Here is a 20,526-nt window from a genome sequence, read left to right as displayed (position 1 = left end):
GAAGTTAAATGGAAGCATATGGAAATTCCCCTTTGTTGTGTACTGAAACGGACGTATCGCATCTTCACAGCTGGAATCTGCATGAAGTCTTAGGAGTGCTGACCCTCTACTTCTGCGCTGTCACAGAGAGGAATTCCTTCATCTCATAAATTCTGGACCTTTCAGCAACCGGTTCGCATCCAAGATTACCCAGCGGCCTACTTCTGCCTGAGAGTATGCAGCTGCTCGGTCTCCAGTCCACGCAGGAGCTCTGGCTAGCTGAAGGCAGGCTGTCTGGGAGTCCATGGAGTATCTCGCTGTCAGGGGGCTTTGGGGGATATGCCCCTGAGCGTAGTGCTAGCACAGAGCTGCCTCAGCTCATGCTCGAGACTCGACGCACTTCAGCTGGAATCATGTGGAAGGTTGGGTCCTTGTGTGACCCACGTTTTTTGCTTGTTGTTTTGTTTTGGTTCATTGTGGTGTGGTTTTGGGTTTTTTTTTAGTATTAATCTCATTAAAAGAGAACACTGTTTTATAGATACTTCAATGGCAGAATGACACTCTGGGGTGGTAATATCTGTATCTAAGAAGAGGAATTTCTTTCCATGACCAGAAGTAAAAAATACATTAGTCTGGAAGACATGCTGGTAGCAGTGGAGGCAGCCATGAAGCCATTGTTGCATGGCTTTTTTCTTGTTTGCTAATGCATGGAGAAGAAAACCACAATGTCAGAGACTGGTGCTGCTTTTAGTTCGTACCATAATGTCCAACTAATATAACTGTAGCTTTTAATTTGAGAGGAAGAGGTCCTGTACCATTAGATTCATTTCATGAGTGAGACCTAAGCAAAATTCTCAATAGCTGCTACAGCTCTTAACAGCTAGTATTCTTCAGGCTGATGTTTGGTGTTTTAAAGCTTAAAAGCAATAATTTTTCTGTGCTTACTTTCCTGGAATGCAGCTCATGAAATTCAATTTTGAAATGACATAATAAAGTGCCGTAAATTTGGGGTCGGGCAAGAGCGGCTTACGTCTGTAGCAGCCGTAGGGTTATCTCTGCTTTGGTTGTGTCTGTACTGGCATGAAGAACCTCAGTTACCTAAGGACATCAGTGCTTAGTTTTAACAAGTAATATCTTTCATACTTCTCACAGCAGAGGATATGGAACCTAGAAAAACGTGTGTGCTTCAGGGTTATGTGAAACAAGCGGCCAGTATGCTTTGTGATACATCAATAGCTGAGTGTGTTTATCTGTCTTAAATTGTTCAAAGGAAATGAGACTAAAACTGATGTAATTTTCTAATATTCTTCCATGACAACTACCAAAAGCGAGAGGCAGCTACGTAGTATGTTTATGTTATTTTCACTCTTCTTATATTCAGGATGAGAAAGAACAAAAATATTTCCTTTGCGGTACTTGCCTTCTTAGATGGATTTTTTCCCAGCTTATTATCCTAGAGTTTTCAATGTAATATGTTCCATTTTAGAAATAAATCTGAACCCATGCCGAACAAAAAAGTAGTAGCAATTGTTTGGCAGCCTTGCTCCTCAGCTCTGTTGCAACCTAAATTAAATAGCAGCAGGCAAATCATGTGTATCTCTCATTCTGTGTTAGCTATGGTAGGAAATGTTACAGATCCAATTAATCTGTGCCAATAATGAGTCACCATACTATTTATAGGAATGTTATGGTGTGTTTTTGTTAGAATATTAAACTGCCTTTCTCTTGGATTCCTGCACTCTGTTCTGTGGCTGGCTGAAGGTAGCTAAAGGCAGGCATGGCCCAGAGCCAGAAGCTGAGCATCATGTTGTTTTCTGTTACTTTTGTTTCCAATTCAAAATTACATCATAGGAGGTTGGTGTTTTGAATGGTAGGCCTTTTCACTTGATTATTAGTGATCAAATCAGTTGTCATTCTAATGATTGGGCTGTTGATGCGAACTCCACTTGAAGATCTGCAGACTGAGAACCCTGTGCAGTTTCCTGACAGGACCATTTCTCAAACTATGAGCTATGACCCACTTTATGATTAAAAGGAATTCACAAGTGTTCAAAGAATTTATCTGTTAATATTATTAATGATAGAAGATAAAACCTAGAAAGAAATTTCTGTATTACGCAAATCTGTGTAATCAAAACATGTCCTTTTTCCTCCTTGAATATTTAATCTTGAGTTTCTATCCCCTGATCAGTCCCGTGGAGGATGCACAGAGACAAATGACAGGTCATGTATCTAAAAGGTCTGAGAAACACTAAAACTATCCTGCAATTGCTCAGCTTAACAGTCTCCATTTCTCCTTCTCTGTGCTGCTCTATGGGATTCCTCTGCAGCTCTTCCATGAGCTTCTCTCCCCTTCTACCACCCTGCTTAATGACCTGTCCTCACTCCATCTCAAGATTTCCTCCTCTCCCTTCTCCTCCTGTTCTTCGAGGCATTTCACTGGGAAGCAATATCAGATCATGGGACTCTAAGCCTGCTTAGTCTGCCTTGAATTTTCATCATAACCCACTTTGTGTGCATTATAGATAGCAGTTACAGAAAAAGTGCAGAGCAGTAACCTGACATTAATTTGATCAAGATGGTTAGCTTTCTTTTAAATTATGCTATATAATCATTCAATAATCAGGCATACACAGTTACATAATCTTCACATGAAGCCTAGTCTTGTTATTCTTATAAAGGCCTCCATCACCCCTGAAAACGCCATTAGTGTTTTGGTTCTGATCTCTGAGTGCACTGAAGTCACCAGGAGTTCTTTCCCACAGAGTTCAGTAGCCTTTGGTTTGAGACCTTTCTCACTGAAAGCAACCCAGAATGTCTTCTTCTGTAGCCTCTTTTCTCCCCTAGCCTAAAACAATGCCTGTAAATACTCAGTCCTGGCTTAGACCAAAACAAGGTGACCCGGCTAACCCAAGGATTGCCTCACAAAAGCTGTGTCCCAAACTACCGAGGTATCGAGAGTATCCACACAGCTTTCCCTGCTTGTTCATTTTCCTTTGCCTATGGTTTCTGTGTGTTGCCTCGTGCTGGCCAGAAGCAGCAGTGCTGAAATGCTGATGGATAAGCATCTCATGGGATATTTCTGGCTCTGCCGGGGGTTTTAATTATATATCAGCTCACAGGAAAGGCCTTTTCTTTTCTTAGAGATTTCCGTTTCAGGAGGAAAAGCCAGTCAGACATTTCTTTCACTGTCGTTCCAGGGAGAAGCAGGTCAGTGTTTATCGTCTGTTCTGACAGAGGTTCTGACGTGCACCAGAATTCTGCTATGTTTTGTCTCAAAAAATTCAAGAGGGACATGGAATTCACAGACGTTTTTGAGGGGAAAATAATCTAAATAAAATCAGATGTGCTTCCAACAAAGTCATTTTACAAGCCGCTGTTATTACCTATTAGAACAGTATTACAACTCTCTGGAAATCAGTCATGGTTGCAAACGCTGCACTATAAACAGTGACCGAGGATGGTTCTCTGCAACTCGGAAACGCGCTCTGAAAATGCAGATCTTTTCCCCCTAGGCACTGCCAGAGCAGTGTAATCATTCCCTCGGATGCCAGCCCGGCCCAGATGCCACCAGGAAAGCTGTTGTGTCTCATCCTCCCACTGCAAACTGCTGTAAAGAGACTGGCTCTGTACTGATACTTATCTAGCTCTTGCTTTAAAGTTGTCATTCGTTTTAGGTTGTTATTAACTGGTTTTAATTTTATTTTCCATACTCAAACAGTCATGGTGTTTGGAATTATGGAAATAACCTCCTAAGTCAGCGTGAATAAAATATTCTTTTCCATTTTGCTCATGGTCTGTTTTAAGGATTTTTCATTTCCTTGTAAATTAATGGATTTAGATTTCTAATCTTAAATAATAATTTCTAAACATTTTGGCAATAAATATTTGCTATATTATAATACAATAGTAAAACAGGTTATCTCTGGTTTTAAAAATTCAGTTTACAAGAGATTTTAGACTAACAATAGAGCAGTTCATTATGCGAGATGATAAATTGCTTTAAATCTTGCCTCATACTGGTTTACTAATGGAAGAACTTTATCTGCCTGTTTTAGAGTCCTGCTAGCAAGCTGGATTTATGCATAATCAACTTATAATATGCTCAAAAGCAAGCAGTCCATATAACCAGTTCTCATCTAAATTCTTCTAAATATGTGTCTGTTGCGTTCATACAAAGTAGATGGAAAAGAAAGCAGAAAATATCAGCCTGCAAGCTGCCTCCAACAGAGACCCTGAACATTTTCTTTACACTTTTTCCAAAAAATCTTTATTTTTAAATTAATATTTCAGCAAATCAGAAACTTATTTTATTCTTTGAAGCTTTATTTCACACTTAACATGCAATGAAATTGTTTTTCATGCTAAGAAAATATGTTTCCCCTCTCCTAAAGCTTATGTTGCATCTCCCTGATGGTAACCAAATATAATGTATAATTAACACTCCAAATCACTTGTTCAATATTCAGGGGCCAAGAGGTCTAGATGGTCCTTTAGGAGAACCAGGAACACAAGGCATTAAGGTGAGTGCTTGAATTGTTCAGTACTGTACAAAGCATTGAAATAGACCATAGCAGATAAGAAAACAAACAAAAAAAAACCCAACACAGCATGTCAGAAACCATCAATTTGCATTTAATCCAGGAGGAGATTTGCAAATTTCTGCCTTCTTCAGGTACTTCCTTGTTATGGTATAAGCCCATCTCAGCCTGAATCTGCGCTTTCTGCAGAGCTTACCCAGCATTTAAACTGACAGCAACTGTATGCAGCTTATCTAGCAAATGCACATAGAATTCACACGTTGTTGCTTATTTATCAGGGAGAAAGAGGAGATCCAGGGAAGAAAGGAATTCCTGGGCTTATTGTAAGTATATTGCTGCTCTCTTCTCTCTGGTGACCAACGCCAGGACCCGAGGGAATGGCAGGGAGATGTGCCAGGGGAGGGTTAGGTTGGGTATTAGGGAAAGGCTCTTCCCCCAGAGGGTGGTGGAGCCCTGGAACAGGCTCCCCAGGGAGGCATCACGGCACCAGCCTGGCGATATTCAGGAAGCACTTGGACAAGGCCCTCAGAGACACGGTGTGAATTTGGGGCTGTCCTGTGCAGGGACAGGAGTTGGACTCGAAGGTCCTTGCAGGTCCCTTCCAGCTCAGGGCATTCTATGATTCTCTTGCAGGCAATCTTTGCAGTAAGCCTTAACACAGGTACTGAGCTATGTTTGGAAATTATCTGAAGCCGACATTGTCTTTCAATATTTCTCTTTGACCAGGGTAAAGCTGGAAATCCAGGAGAAAGAGGAGACCCAGGTGCACCCGTGAGTATGAAATTCTCTAGTTCTTACTAAAAAAAAAAAAAAAAAAAAAGGAAAAAAAAACCCACCACCAGCAAACCAAAATGTTACACTTTTTTTCACACTGGAATATGAGAGGATTTGTCTGCCTTAGAACAGCTGGAAAACTCTGACAGTACGTTTTGCATTTCTTCATACAAAGAATCAGGGGCAGAAGTAAGACTAAGTATGAACATGATCTAGTCTGCTACAAGACTAGTGATTTAATGGATGATGGTCCACAGGATAATACAATATGATAGCAAATTGCAGCAGAAGAAATGGCGATTATAGTTAGTAGGGGGAGTCCTAAAAGTTGCTTTGGGTTTTTTTAGTCTTCTTATAGTTTTAAGGGAGAAAGTCATGGTGACATCAAAAATAAATCTTTGATGGATTTTAGGGTAGGTTTGTACTGTCAATGTTGGGATAAACAGAAAAATGTGTAAAATGTATATCCCATGTATAGGAGAAAATTCTTACTTTTAGGGCTTCTTTCAATGGAAATCTAACATGTTCTACTTGAGGCTTTCTTTTAAAAAGAGGGTTACCAGTCAGTCCAGATTGTATTGGATTTTCAATTAGAAGGGAAGCAGAAAAGCAGAAACAAAGCAGTAATGGTGGTGATTTTGTGCCGAAATGGAAAATCAAAATATTGGTTGTCACTGTACTTCTCTTGCCTCCTCTGTTCAGATTCAGGAGCTTGTCACCTTTGGCACGATGGATTTTCATTTCCTCCTCATCCACTAGGGCTTTTAGATGTATTTATATATACAGAAATGAATGAAGCAAGACCTCATTAGGTTGAAATTATAGGAATCAGTACATTTATTGCAAAGTACAAGGTACAGTACGGTACAGCTACAGTTTCTGGAAGAGAGTATGATACAGATATGCTATGAACCAGGTTGAGCAGAAAGAAAAGTGGGCTGTGAACCTTACTGATCATCTCAAATACAGTTTTTAGGGCAGAACACTCATAATATTGTGTTTAGGCCCCGTTCATGCACACAAGTAGTATGTGAGTCTAAGGAGAATGATGAGGAACTGATAAATGGTGGGTCAGCTAAGATCATCCCTATGTAAAAGAAACTGAGGAAGGATTTATTCAGGGCTTCCTCGCCTGCCTTGGGGCAAGTGATGTGGCAATGCCTGTCAAACAGAAGAAAAGGCTGCACATAATTCTTGGGTATTTCTGAGCAAGTTATTGAGTGAGCAGAAATATGAGAGGAAGTGCTTTTCACAGAATATGAAACAGCTTGTTCCTAATGATTTTTTATTATTATTTTATTTTAATCTTCCAGGGTTTGCTTGGGCCTCCTGGAACCACAGGAGACAGGGGACCAATGGGAGAGCCAGTAAGTTGATCCCTATGCCTGCTTAAAAATTTTTCCACGTGGTGTACTGAATTCCCTGGTAACTCAAGCTCCGTTTTACCAAGACTCAGCATTGCCAGCTGGAATTGTGGGGTAATTGTTCCAAAACTGCAGGGCTAGAGTCTGCCTCCCTTGCTTAGCATAACTTGTTCATTAGCAAACCTGTTAATCACGCTGGGAAGCACTGTAGTAAGGGGTGCACAGCATAAGAGGGCATGACAGAATCTGGACCACAATATTATGTGGCTTTGTGCTGCATTGTGGTAGACATCTACATTACGGATTATGTAAATGTATGTGCCAATGCAGATATTGGTGGTATTTTTTTCAGGCAAATTTTAGGATTGTTATTCAGGAACTCAGGGACCTAGTCTCTAGTTCTGCACAGAGCAGAAAACCCCTAATTATTGGCAGAGGAGCAGAGAAACATAAGCAATTAGAACTATTTGTAGTAACAGGCTTGATCCAAATTACACTCTCACTTTGCCTACTGTCAGACACATCAGTAAAATCCTTCTTTGCAAATTATCTAATGGTTAAAAGGAGTCCCTATATTGCTGTAAAATTTTGGCTTCTGAAATTCCCCAAAAGTTTTGGCAGGAAGATATGTTACCAATCCAGCAGATTTAGCTCCCGTGGTAGTATTACAAAGAAATACTTGACTCATGAATCAAACTTAAGCTTTGTTACACTTGCCTAGTAGAATACCATGGAGTTGCTGCAAATGAAAACCGATGGACTTTGAATGCAAATGAAAACCAGTTCACTTTAGGACAAAGTGAATTCTCAACGGAAAATTAATGGCGGTTTCAGTTGTTCAAACTTAAAGGAATCTATAGGGTAAAATACATGCATCTGCTGAAATCCTCTCAGTAATATGCAGCTTACAGCATTGCTACAAGGGAAGAATATACTTGTATTATCACTGCCAAGTCATCAGGAGGAGCAAAACCATATGCAAAGACTATAAGAGGAAGTGAAACACAGAAGAATAAATATTTGCTTAAAAGACTTCTATAATAATTATGGGTAGCATCATCTTTCTTTTACATGAGAAAAACAGATCAACAAAATGTTTTGAATTTAAAATGTACTTAAACACAGATGAGTCCCAAAGGGGTAAATGGATATGAACTTTCTGAAAGTTCAAAGACTGGATATATCCAGAGGGTTGATTTGTCTTGACATACATTCATAGTGGCTATGGAATCAGCTGTAAGCTGTTACAGGCAACCTCTACCCCCAGCACACAAATCCCACTCTGTGAGCAGAGGCGGATAATCTACCACGTGCAGAGAATTTGAGTGTGCCACTTTAGGAAATGATCCATATGTGTTACTGCAATAAATTTATTACTTACGGTAGGGCTCAGTAAGAGAAAATGCTCATAGTGTAGTTACTAATATTACCAAAAAGGCTCCAGCCTTTAGTGCGTTACACCTCAGTGATTTTCCTGTATAAACATTGCTAAATCCACAGTGAAGCACACAGTAGTTGTTTTCAGTTAATTCCATATCAGACTGTAGGCTTTCCCACAAAGCAAACCAGACAGTCTAACAAACCTTAATTAAACAAAGTCTCAGTTAATAAAGAGGAGAGCTTAGTTTAGATAATAATTTGCTTTTGGCCAAAAGAAGAGACATCGGTGCTATTTGAAATCTGTTATTTCATTCTGTCAAGATTGGCAATGAGGTCTTCAGTACTGTATGCTGTCGTGGTGCTTGTATACACTATTGGATTCAGGAGGAAAGACAATGAAATACAATTCTTTATGCCAATTATGACAAAGTCAAGACTATATAATGTAATTTAATGTTAATTGAATGATGCATCCAAAATTTTGTTTAATGCCAGGGTCCAAGAGGACAACCAGGGGATGCTGGCCCTATTGGAGAAATGGGTTTTGAGGTGAGCTTTTAATCATTTATATCGTAATTACAAGCACTCAAGCAACTGAATAAGCCTGGACAATGTATTTAGAAACTATTTTTTTATTATCTGCAGCTGACTCAAATACCATGAGCTGCTGAGAGACTCCCTTACTTAAAGTTGTCACCAAAAAAAGGTTTAAAATAAGTAACTTTTTCTATTGTGAGCACTGTCTTTGGGCATACATTCATGACATGTGCACCTAGAAGGTGAATGGTTAGTTGAGCAAATGAATTGGGGTTTTGGTGCTTGGGGTTGGTTTTGTTTTGGGGTAGGTGTTTTTTTTTTTTGGAAGCACCATTCTCTTTGCAGTTCGACAGTGGAACAGCATTAATCATATGTCCTTGCAAATAGTAGATGAGGAAAAGCAGCTGCAGGCAGCCTCTTCTTGCTAACTTTTGCTTTGTTTTTAATATCTCTTTGAAAGAAATATGACAGAGTGTATTAGCCACATTTGCAATGAAGTAGCTGAGGGATGAGCTCACTTAGAAGGAATTTGGCTTATTCAAAGAAATGCACTTCCTCAGTCACCCAAAATCTATTCTTCTGAGTGACTATTAAAAAAGTTTGAACGTAAACTTTACAAGAAGTAATCTGATACCATTAAGTCTTTAAGAGCTGTAGATTCCAGAAAAGGCTTTGTTCTCCAAAGGCTATATCTATTGGCTCCAAGCCTAAACAGTGATGAAGCTGTCAGTCAGATTTACATAAGATAGATGATTGCTCAGCCTGCTAGTAATTGATTATGAAAGGTATAGGCTTAGTGGTACTGCTGAGTCTTCAATACATTCCTGATCCGCAGTGCGGTTCCTGAACTCCTCCTATACCCTCCTTTCTTTTCGTCTGTTGGGCTCTAGTAAGAAGAAAGGACCGTGTTGTCTTAATTTGATTTTTCAGACGTGCATCTTTCCCAGTGTGTCAGGCTCTTCTTCTGCTTCAATTTTGGCTGTATTATTTGGTGGTCGCAAAATTATTATTGGTGAGCACGTCTAACAGAAGCTCTTGTGCCATGCAGGGACCTCCTGGCCCTGAAGGAGAACCTGGCCTGCAGGGGGAACCAGGCGCAAAGGTAAATGTCGTAATTATTCTCTCCTGTGCTGTTTAAATTTTCAGGTTTCCATAAAAGCATATCAGAGTGATCAAACTCATTAGCCAAGTAGGTGGTGATACAGGGAATGAGCCATTAAGAAATATTATTGTCATGATGACTGCATTTATCTATAAACTTTGTCACTGTTAGGAATATCGTCCCTTAAAATCCAACGGTTTATTTTTCTTGTGATATTTCAGGGAGACATTGGACCTGCTGGGAAGGCTGGAGAACCAGGCGACCAAGGTTTAAGGGTAAGCTATGGATGCGAATCTTCTTCCAAAATGAAAGGTATGTTACAAATGTGTCAGAAATGCAGGTTGAGAGACCTTGATTTGTCAGAAGAATTCAGTAAGAAGCTATTTTCTGATACCTTTTAAGAAAAAAATTGTAGCAAGTTAAAAAGATAATTGATTATAATGTTGAGATCATTCTATCTAAGTGCCTCATGTCACTGAGAAACATGAATGGGTGGTCTGAGCATGCAGGAAAATCCAAGGGTGTCCAGCCCAGCTATTACGATGACAGCACACAATAATGCTGTCTACGGATACCCAGTCTTACGTGAGATAAAGGGAATATTATACTCTCAGCAGAGCAGGGTATCTTTCTGTACCGCCATCTAAAGCAGCTGATTTGCTTCTGGTGCTGTGGATGGCTCATTTGGTACTTCATTTTACCAAGCACTTGTGCCCCTGCTTATTCTTCCTGTGTGTCTTACCCACCTCATCTGACCCAAACAGTTGCCTACCTTTGAAGGCTGAAAAAACTTCTAAAATGCTAGAAAGATTTTATCCAGGATGCTTTCAAAATAGCATCAACTATATTCTTTCAGACTTAAGTCGTGCCATTGAGCTCGCTTGTTCCGTTAGCTCCTTGCTGTCATCTTTTCCTCCCGCCCAAAATTTCCAGCAAGGTGCGTTCTACAATTCTGCCTGTCCTTGGAGAAGACTAATTCCTGGTACTGGTCCACAGTGGGTGCTCTGGACTTAACCATGCCACTATGTCTGAAATACTACATTACTAATATAGGGCAGCTCATATTTGCTTTTTTACTATCTGTCTGCATCAAAAGTTACAAGTTGACAGTGTCTTTACCTGAGAAAGGCAAATATTCTAAAATGCCATGGTGCTGATACTGTTGGTAAATGATGAGGTTTTCATGGCCCTAAACTGAGTCACTAAATGTACCAATATAGTAGTTATCCATATAAACATGGAAGTTTCAGGACAGAATAGGTATATTTTTGAGGTTTCTGTAATTACATGTTGTATACTCTGAAACCAAACAATCTCACTGCCACTGTCCAAATCCCCAATGTTCTGTGGACATACTATTGCCTCGTTTTTCTAATGTTGATCATCTTTTATGTTTTTCTGTGTTCAAGATTACCAGGGCTGTGACTCTCTCACTATAAATCAATGAAAAATAAAGACAAATAAACTATAACAGCAACATAAAAGTTGTTAAAAAGATAATAAGCACGTGTAAAACAAGTCTGAGTTCTTCCAAGGCAATATTTATGTATTGAGAAGTTTAGGCAATAACTTTGTTTTCAACTCTTCCCTTCTGTAAGGGTGAACCAGGACCTCCAGGAGAAGATGGTGTTCAAGGAAAAGATGGCCCAAAGGTACATGCAGTTTGTATGGCAGATGTAAAGCAGTCGTATTAGCTGAAGGATGCAAATTTCTTCCCACCCATTTCACCAGGTCAACAGAGCCCAGTTGAATGCACTTAGTTTTAACATAGGAGGCCCTGTATGTTATAGGCTTCCCTGTGCCTTTTAAGCACATACCTACAAGGGCTACGGAGTCAAATGGCTGGACAGAGAAATGCAAGCTGAGTACAGCTTATTTCCATGGTGACTGTCAAGCTGAAGAGAGCGAGCCCAAGGCTGCCCTGCTCCCTGCATTGGATCAGTGCTGTGCCAGGGACTGCGGCAGGTGCCAGGACAGGGGATGTCACAGACGACACCCTCAGGTAGCTGGCAATGGATGAGGCAAAATCTGGCTGTAGGAGTGTATGAATGAGATAGAAAGGGCTTTACCCAAACTTGGAGCCTGATCTGATTTTTGACTGGTAAGATTCCCATCAGTGTCAGTGTGCTTATTGTCAAACTTGAAGATTCAGAATTCGCTTTGCTCAGGAATAAGTAATTCTGTAGTAGCAGTTTGAATAAGCTTTTGTTTTGCTTTGCTTTGTTTTAGGGAGACCCTGGAGACCAGGGACTTCCTGGAGAAGGTGGTGAAAAAGGAGAGATGGGCTTACCAGGAATTGCTGGACCCCCTGGTGAACCTGGTGTAATGGGTGTTCCTGTAAGTGTTTTCAGGTTTAAGTGGACTTTTTGTTCATTTGCTTTTAGTAATTATTTTCTTTTTAATTTTGCTCGCTTTTATTTTTTTATTTTCTGATTTTCTATTGCAATTAGAGACGACCATCTTTGAATTAGCTTGCCTCCCTTTTCTATGTGATTCAGCTTTTTGGGGTTGGTAGAGAGAGGAGACAAATGGTTTTCCTAGCTTAGATCTGGGACCTCTTAGCAGATAGTGATTCTTCACCACTTGTCATTCATAAACATACACCACACAACCTGGAGCCTCTCACTTCAGATCTCTCCTCTCCAGGCAACCTTCTGTCATTAGTCTGTTATCAGCACCTTCATTTGGAGACTGTAAGCAGTCTTAAGGTATTAGATCATTCTTTAAATTTTAAAAGCACCCCAAAAAATTGGCAAGATGCATGTGCTACCATAAATTGTGCTGTAACACCTTTTGTTGGTTTGTATCACTTCCCCTGCTCATGGCTTTTTTTACTGTCCCAGGACTATCTAGCTTTTAGTTTAGATTAATATTTCCTTTGGTCAAAGGACTGCCATTTTGAGCAGCTTGTAACTGATGAAGCGTTAGACCTTAGAGCGCACAAGATCTGGCTCCAACAAGATTTTGTGCTTATGTTCTTATCACATACATGCTTAGCTGTCGCTCCTTTTAATAAACCTTAACAAAAAAAGGAAGGTCTAAAAATAACATTTCTAGAAAAAGTGATATCCTGAACATTAAGGTTTCTTTAGTTGCAAAACTATTGCAGCACAGACACCAACAGCACAGGATTTCTTGATGTGTTGGTGTGGATTATAACACCTTCTCTGGTAAGGGATACAAGGCAAGTCAAAAGTGACTTTAAAACCAGTGTCACATGATAGATATTGGATAATACAAATTATTTCTGCTGTTGATTCCTGATCAGTTGTCATCAGAGGATGGCCCGACTTTCCTAACGGTGGCCTTTCTACACTGGCTGCCAAGGTGTCCTAAAGACAATGCTATGGATGCTGTCCATCCTGCACTGGAACTGACTTCCAGAAATGAGGGTCTGTCATGCCAGGCAGCGCTACTTTGGACAATAATTCTGTGCTGCGGTGTGATGTCATGTCTTTGGTGGACCTTCTCTTCTTACCTTCCTGTAATGAGGCGTCTACTATAAAAAGTAAGGAAAGAGAAGAAAGAATTAATTTCGTTATTCCATTTTGTTCTTAAAAGACATTTATTCTTAAACTAACTTCATTTTAGTGCCTCTGTGAAAGGAATTAAATAAACATATCTTGAGAGCACCAGTTGCCATAGACAGCTGAAACGGAGCTTGCAGATGGAGAGACAAGGCAGCAAGCATACACAGGTCAAATAGTAAACAAGCATCAGGATCTGTAGTCAACATTTTTATATCGGTTCGCGTGTTTGTTCTAGCATCACTCCGAGCAGCTACAATCCATCTATAAAATCTATTTTGCTAAAGTTTTATGCAACCTCTTAATGTGAACTAATATTTTGGAGCACAGTTTCCAAAGCAAGTTTGTAGCCTCAAGTCAGACATCAGATTCCCTTACCAAAAATCATCATGTTTTCATTCACAGTCGTCTGGCTGCCTTTTCTGTAGGTCTTATGTGATGATGGAGTCTGAGCAAACATTAGTTGGAGGGCCAGCTGTGAATGGCTGTGAGCACTGTCATCTCTAAGCATCAGTGCTAAAATCTCTTTAGTCCTGGGTTCTTCACAGCAAAATACTCTCCTAGTGAAGGAGAAAAAAAATGTTCTTTTAGTTGTCAGCACACTTAGTGTGCTGCAGAACAATTTTTGTTTCTGATACAAAGATATTTTCTGTTTTAGCTTGGCAATTCTGGAGAAGCTCAAGTTTCATACATTGAAATTATCATAAAACAGCTCAGCTCTGGCATATCTACATTGTATGTAATTATACTTGTATACGATAAACAACATCAGCAGTGCTGCTGTGCCTCAGGCAGGTCTGGCAATTCGATGTTTGGGAGGATGTGGTTAGCTGGGGATTTTTCACATTTCTGTTCCACACACTCCCAAGGCGGCTGCAGAGCTGCCTCCCTCCCCACTCATCCTCCCTGGCATCTGGGAGCGTTCACATCATGGTTTTGGTTTGGCCTCCTTCTAGGGATGCGGACAAGTCACAACCTCCAGGTCTAAACATGGAAATAAGTTTCCCATAATCAATTGTTTGAGGGTTTTATTGGGGGTGAGGGTAATACATTTTCCTTAAACAAAAGCTTACAAAGCAACAAATCAGCTTCACAAATCAGTCTAAACTATATTTACCCTGACATCACCACAATGACTCCACAAAACCCAAATATTTCTCCCTTTATCCAAAACTGAAGCTAAATTACCTCCTCTATCTCACAGAACTTTGGGGTAAATTGAAACTGGTGAACGGTGGACACGTCCAGACCTTTGGGAGGTTTTTTAAGTGACCTGGAGGGCAGCAGGGCTGTAGCCCCACAGCACCCTGATGTGCAGGCAGCACAGCCGGTTACCCAGTCACCGAGAGGCGGGCAGCAGCAGCCTCCAGCACTCACTGGGTTGGGGCTTTGCTCTGCAGCACCTTGTGTCAGGGCCCTGCTCTTCACACTTGACAACCCCAAGGTTTTCTTAGTTTTCCTCTATTTCTCTAAATCCAGGGGTTGTCTTGAAGCAATTTTATTCCTCAAGTAATATTTTCTGCGTGGACACGATTTATTGGGGGTTCCTCCCCTATTTTAAGTCCGTTTTCGCTAGTTTAATAAGTGATCCCTGATGCTTGCCTGCTTATTGCTGCTATAACTTGAAACAGTCCTACTAACTTCCTCACAACCACAGTTAATGAGATTTTTCCTCCCTCCTCTCTGCATTACAAAAGCCTGCTCAGTTATCCAATTTGGAGCAGAGTTTAAACATATTTCTAGGGCCTTTCTCAATCATTTCTTTTTCTCTCCCTAATAAATATACAGGGTCCCGAAGGAACACCAGGAAATCCAGGTCAGAGGGGCCGTTTAGGAAAGAAGGTAGTATTTTTCATCTTCCCCAATTCCCTTCCTTTTATCTGAAACTTGAATTTATATTACAAAATAATTCCTTTGAACAAATCTATCCCTGTTTTATGTCACACTTCAGTCTTTTTTCTTGCTAGCTATAGCAATTAGGATTGTCATCGTTCTGCAGTCAATAACATTCAGGACCTTAGGAAAACTTGTATTAGGATGTGAATTTGCAAATCAGAACAGTTTCTGCTGCTATCAAAAAATGTTAAGCTTTGGCTAAACAAAAAAAAAAGAAAGGTTTTAGTAGAGGTTTTTTTCACTGCAGAGTTCTGGGTTCGGACATTCTAAGAACTACAGTAAATGACACGTAAATGTCCTACTCCTATTCATACTCCTATTACACATTTTGGTTAAGCATAAACTGCATTTTGAAGCTTAGTATCAGTCTCTTATTATTTTTAATACAACACCAACAGGGAGAAAAGGGGCAGCTTGGCCCTCCTGGAGAAATTGGACCTGCTGGTGACTCTGGCCAACCTGGAGAAATTGGTCCCAAAGGTGCAAGAGGAACCCGAGGTCCCTTGGTTTGTACAGAACATGCTTACTTAAGAGATCATGTATTTCTGGTTTAGCAGAATCATGTCTCTCCATGGGAAGAGGCAAGTCACAGCTGTAGCACATATAAATATTTTTTGTGGTGGCTGGAGGTGCAGGCAGCGTGTTTCCCAGGCTGTTCATCCCGATGCGTGCCCTGGTGTCTCAGCATCAGAATGAGAGCCGTGCACCTTTCCAGACAGAAACCTGGGCCATGGACCTGGAGGGAGTCATCTCATATCAGGTTCCTGATCTGAGGAAGCTGAGGAACAATCAGAGGAGCAGGATAGCAGGCATACCATGGAATACTCATATCCCACTGTCTACCTATAACCCCACTGCTGTGGCTATTTCTAAAACCTCTCCTGTTCCAAGAACAAAAATCATGGGGTTTGCTATTACATAAAATAAGCCTTAGCCACGGCTGAAACAAAGCGTTTCAGGTAAGGACTGTGACTCCTATTGAATGGGAATCTGATCCAAAGTTAACTAAATTAATTTTCATTACAAGCTCCCCAAGCTTGCTCCACACTGCGATAGATGCACAGGTACATGCAGCCTCAACACTAGTGAGGCAGTGTGCCCATCTCACTGCTGCAGGGCCCGATCCTGTGGCTGCTAAATGCAGCGCGGTGTCCCTGAACACACAAAGTACAGAAGTAAAGTAACTTTCTAGTGGCCAATATTTTAAAGAGAAGGACTTGAACTCAAATTCCAAAGGTGAGGACCACCCTCGGCTTCTCTTGGCATATTTAGCATTGATAAGCATAGTTCCTCCACACCTCTGAAAGCTCAGATCCTTTTGATCTTAATTATGGACAGGGTTTATAAGGTTAGGACTGAAAATGTTGACCATTGTTTCCACAGAGCAGGGCAAAGCTCAGTATTCTTTACTAAATGAAGTTGGACCTAACAAGGAAGTTGTCTCTAGTTCTCAAATCTCAATATTTGAAGATTTCTCCAAGTGATAACTTTGTAAAGTATACGGTGTTGTAATATTTCACAAGGGAGCTCATTCTTCTGTCACTGATTATTGCATTCTACAGGGACAGCTAGGAGGAATGGGACCTGAAGGAGAGTCAGGAATTCCAGGTTATGGGGTGAGTTTTTTACTGAATTCATGTACACACACATCCCTAAGGTAAGTCTGTGGTACTCTAAATAATTTCAGATTTCATGGGGATCTGTACCAGAATACACAAATATCTTTAGAAATGTGAGACATTCACATATAAATATATGACACCTGACTGCCTACTCAGACATGTTAGCCTTAAGCAACCATGACTGGCTTTTTGTGAGTTCACTGGCAGTTGTTTTTTACCACAGATTTGAAACCTTTGTTCGTCCAATGCATCCCACTCTTTGTGAATAAAGTTCCTATAAAACTACTGCAGCTATTCGTTACAGAGGTTCAGCAAACACCACCACCTCTGCTTGCTGTCTGGTCAGGCGGTTTCCCTTTCAGTAGCAGAAACACAGATTGAATGAGGTTAGTTGAAGGACGTAAAGATACTGTGACTTTCACTGAAAAATAATTATGGTCATCATCAGAGATGGATTGAGTCCTGCTCTTACAGACCAGAGTGCTGTGTCTTTTTTCTGAACAGAAACATCCATCAGTGGCCCTAACCCTGAAGCGAGAGCCAGCCCAGCTCCCCTGACCTGCATCAAGCCCTGCCAGAACCTTTGGCTTTCCACGGTGCACAGAGCTTTTCTGCCTGGGCCCATTAGCTGTGTGCCGCATCACTATTTAGCATTATTACCAAGCAACAAAAAAACCCAATAGTAACAACCAGCTAAAGGAATGCTTGGAATTAATTATTTTAATTCTTTCTTTAATTATTTGTTTTGGAATTAATTTTTGTTTTGTTTGCTTCTTTAGGGTCACCAGGGACCTCCAGGTCCCCCAGGGCCCCCAGGACTCAAAGGAGAAAAGGTCTGAAAATGGATTATACTGTTTTAAAGTTTGAGTAATTATAAAGGGAGGAAATACTACTGCATGCTCCCTGTTTTCCACAGCATGCAGCAAACGCTACCGTTTGCAATATTTATTAGTATTGTGGGAGAATAGGAAAAGAAACGGAAAACTGGGGAAATGGATCATTCAGAAGCAGAGTTCCAAATTATACAGTTGAAGTGTTTCAGGTTTTAAAACACAAGGTACCCATTGTATCAGATAGCACCACTGTCCTTAGTGAGCACTGCTGGCAGAAACAATTAGTGTGGAACCAGTTAAGTATGTAGTTAGCTTTAAGCCTGTGAGTACACCTACGGATTTTGCTGGGGGGGAAAAAATAAAAGTCCAACTAAGATGGGCAAAGATCAATGTTTATTACAAAATGTTAGGGACAAGATCTTGCCTCAGTGCTGCTACTTTGGTCGCTGTTTTTCCTTTAAGCCTCAAATCCTGCAAACAGATTTGTATGCTGACTGAATTCTGCATGGCCCCAGGCAGGTACAGGCATTCCCTTCATGAAAATAGGTTTGGAGTTGCACCTGACAGGGAAATAAGTTCTTACATTAGGGCCAGTTTTGCAGTGAAAATTGCTAATAGGCAATTAGTGGTGATGTTATAAATAGGTTCTGATGTAATTTTCAGAAACAATAGCTGAAAACTAGATTGTTGGGAGCAAAGTGTCTAGTTTGGTCAGTCACTTCCAAAAAAGCACTTTGGAAACCCTTCATCATACTTAAAATGTAAGCGTCTTTGCATTAAATATTGGTAAATATCATGTGGACTAGATAACTTTTTGTCTATTAGTTTGGATGACAGTTGTTTCATATTTAAAATTTAATTGAGTTCAGGCTGATTGTTGGAGTCTTCTGTACACTTGTTTGTCTATATTAAGTATGTTTCTCAAAACAGTGGAAGAAATTTTCTTTTTTTTCCTCTTGTCAAATATCCTGTTTATCTTTTTTTTTTCATTAAATAAGGAAATAATTACATGGACATTGTTCAAATGCTTTTATTTTTTTAATATAGAGTTGCCTTTGAGAATAGAGCAAGTGCTTAGGTTTCTTTAATCCTAAATGTCTTTAGGACATTTAGGTTCATGTTAAAATAGAGTTACCATTTCTACTGTATTAAAACCATAAGCGTCATATTCGCTTCTAGCACCTATACAGCAGCATGCTCTCTGGGTGTTTATTAGCATTTGAACATGTTTGCGGTTTTGATGAAGTTGAATTTCCAAGTTAATATTTATAATACTTATCTTTGTTTTAGGGTTACCCGGGTGAAGACAGTACGGTTCTTGGACCCCCTGGGCCCATAGGTGAACCAGTAGGTCTTTCTTTCTCAAAAAAATTATATTAGTGCATCTCAAGATGAGACAATGCAGGTTCTTTCTGAAACTTTGTATCACTGCCTCAGGAGTCAGTACTCCCTTGTACAAAAATGTAGAATGATGGTCCTTTCCTTGGTAATCCCTCTCTAAAAAATGCAGTCATGTGCTCTTGCCTGCTTAAGAGTATGTGTCCTGTGTTTAATTACACTAATGCCATTAGTCTGTGTTTAGACTAGCGCATTTTGGAACAGAATTTTACCCTCTGTGTTTATCCCGAATTATACCTAATTGCTTTACTAACCAGAAATGTGTTTTGACTTATTTCATTATCACTACAAAGCTAATGTAGCTGATTCAGAGAAAGCTTCCTTATTCCTTTTTCACTAAACTCATATGTGGGGTATCTCTTTGCAGCAATTACGAACATGTCCAAAAAAACCTGACATCTCAAAATCTTAAGATTGTTTCATGTTTGGGCTTTGATTGTGCCAGAAGTAATACTTGTACAGCCTACTTCTCTTCAGATTAACCTTAATATTTATACCTCACCTCCTCAAGAAGCAGGACTGTTAGACCCTGATTTAACTGAAGACAGAGTCTGGACTAGGTTCTTAATTTAATTATGGAAATGCATGACAGAAGGAAGAGACTCCAGCCAATTCTGCAGTAGCTGAACTGGCTCTGTAATGCTGACTGCTCAAACGTTGCGAGCAGGGTCTTCCCACCTTGTAGATTCCCTCCGGGAAATGCGCCATGAGGCTGCTGAAACCTTGCAGAGTATACAAGCAGTTGCATGATAGTATCTATTGGTGGATATGCGCTGGAAGCGGCTGATCTATTCATTTGTGAACTGTAAAGATACTTCACAGTTAGTGATGCCTGGCCAATTTTTCATTACGTGCTTTTACTTGAAACATAGGTTGGGAAAAGGCAGTCCCTTATTATTTCACCTAATGATTGGCTGGATGTCTTTCAGAAAGTCTTGGCCATTCATACTTTCTATGGGCATGATTCTCTATCCCATCATTTTTCCTTTGACTGAGATTTGGTCCATTTGCTGCAATGAGAGTTAAAATTCTGGGGAAAAAAAATCCCATTTCCTGTGGGACTGGAGTACGGACCTTTCCCTAAAGTAGAGCCAGAGAGGTGTCTGAATGCAGCAGGATGCACCGCACGACTCACAGAAATCATGCCATTCCCTCTGAACCCGTGCGGCTGTCATATGTGAAGCATGCTGAGGGATTGAAATTGCCTTTTTATTAGGATGAACTTCAAAATTAAAGCAGATTCTGAGTACAGCAAGTCATTTGAGAAAAGAACTCAATTTTTCACGTGTTGTCTTACAGAAGCCATAAGAGCATGTTCCTCGCATGGCTTGAAAACAAAGTCTTTTCATTTTTTAGTGGAGATTATTAATTCAGATATCATATATATATATGTGTATATATATACACACGTGAGTGTAAACCTAGAGCAGTTCCACTGAGGATCAATATTCCTGCTTCATTTATGCACATGTAAGATCTAGCTTTTAGCTTCTAGTCTTCAATTACAAAATACTTCAGACAGTGTCTGCTGTCTGACTGCAATGTGTCTTGTTTAGAGAAAAAAAAAACATTT

General features: G+C 40.2%; 1 protein-coding gene across 2 annotated transcripts in view; it reads left to right on the top strand.

The window, feature by feature from the left end:
- Positions 1–20,526, top strand: part of COL24A1 (collagen type XXIV alpha 1 chain) — a 149,964-nt gene that overhangs the window by 101,661 nt on the left and 27,777 nt on the right. For both annotated transcript variants that reach the window (XM_064455448.1, XM_064455447.1), the window contains exons 29-42: positions 4,449–4,502; positions 4,799–4,843; positions 5,247–5,291; positions 6,608–6,661; positions 8,534–8,587; positions 9,624–9,677; positions 9,899–9,952; positions 11,276–11,329; positions 11,907–12,014; positions 14,993–15,046; positions 15,499–15,606; positions 16,663–16,716; positions 17,502–17,555; positions 18,846–18,902. In XM_064455448.1, coding sequence (XP_064311518.1) covers positions 4,449–4,502; positions 4,799–4,843; positions 5,247–5,291; positions 6,608–6,661; positions 8,534–8,587; positions 9,624–9,677; positions 9,899–9,952; positions 11,276–11,329; positions 11,907–12,014; positions 14,993–15,046; positions 15,499–15,606; positions 16,663–16,716; positions 17,502–17,555; positions 18,846–18,902 — 849 coding nt within the window. The remainder of the gene's footprint in view (positions 1–4,448; positions 4,503–4,798; positions 4,844–5,246; positions 5,292–6,607; positions 6,662–8,533; positions 8,588–9,623; positions 9,678–9,898; positions 9,953–11,275; positions 11,330–11,906; positions 12,015–14,992; positions 15,047–15,498; positions 15,607–16,662; positions 16,717–17,501; positions 17,556–18,845; positions 18,903–20,526) is intronic.

The sequence above is a fragment of the Phalacrocorax carbo genome, chromosome 6 (genome assembly GCF_963921805.1).
Source record: "Phalacrocorax carbo chromosome 6, bPhaCar2.1, whole genome shotgun sequence".
In the NCBI taxonomy this organism is placed as follows: domain Eukaryota; kingdom Metazoa; phylum Chordata; class Aves; order Suliformes; family Phalacrocoracidae; genus Phalacrocorax; species Phalacrocorax carbo.
The sequence above is the reverse complement of the archived record's forward strand: the minus strand, read 5'-3'. Positions and strand labels throughout refer to the sequence as shown.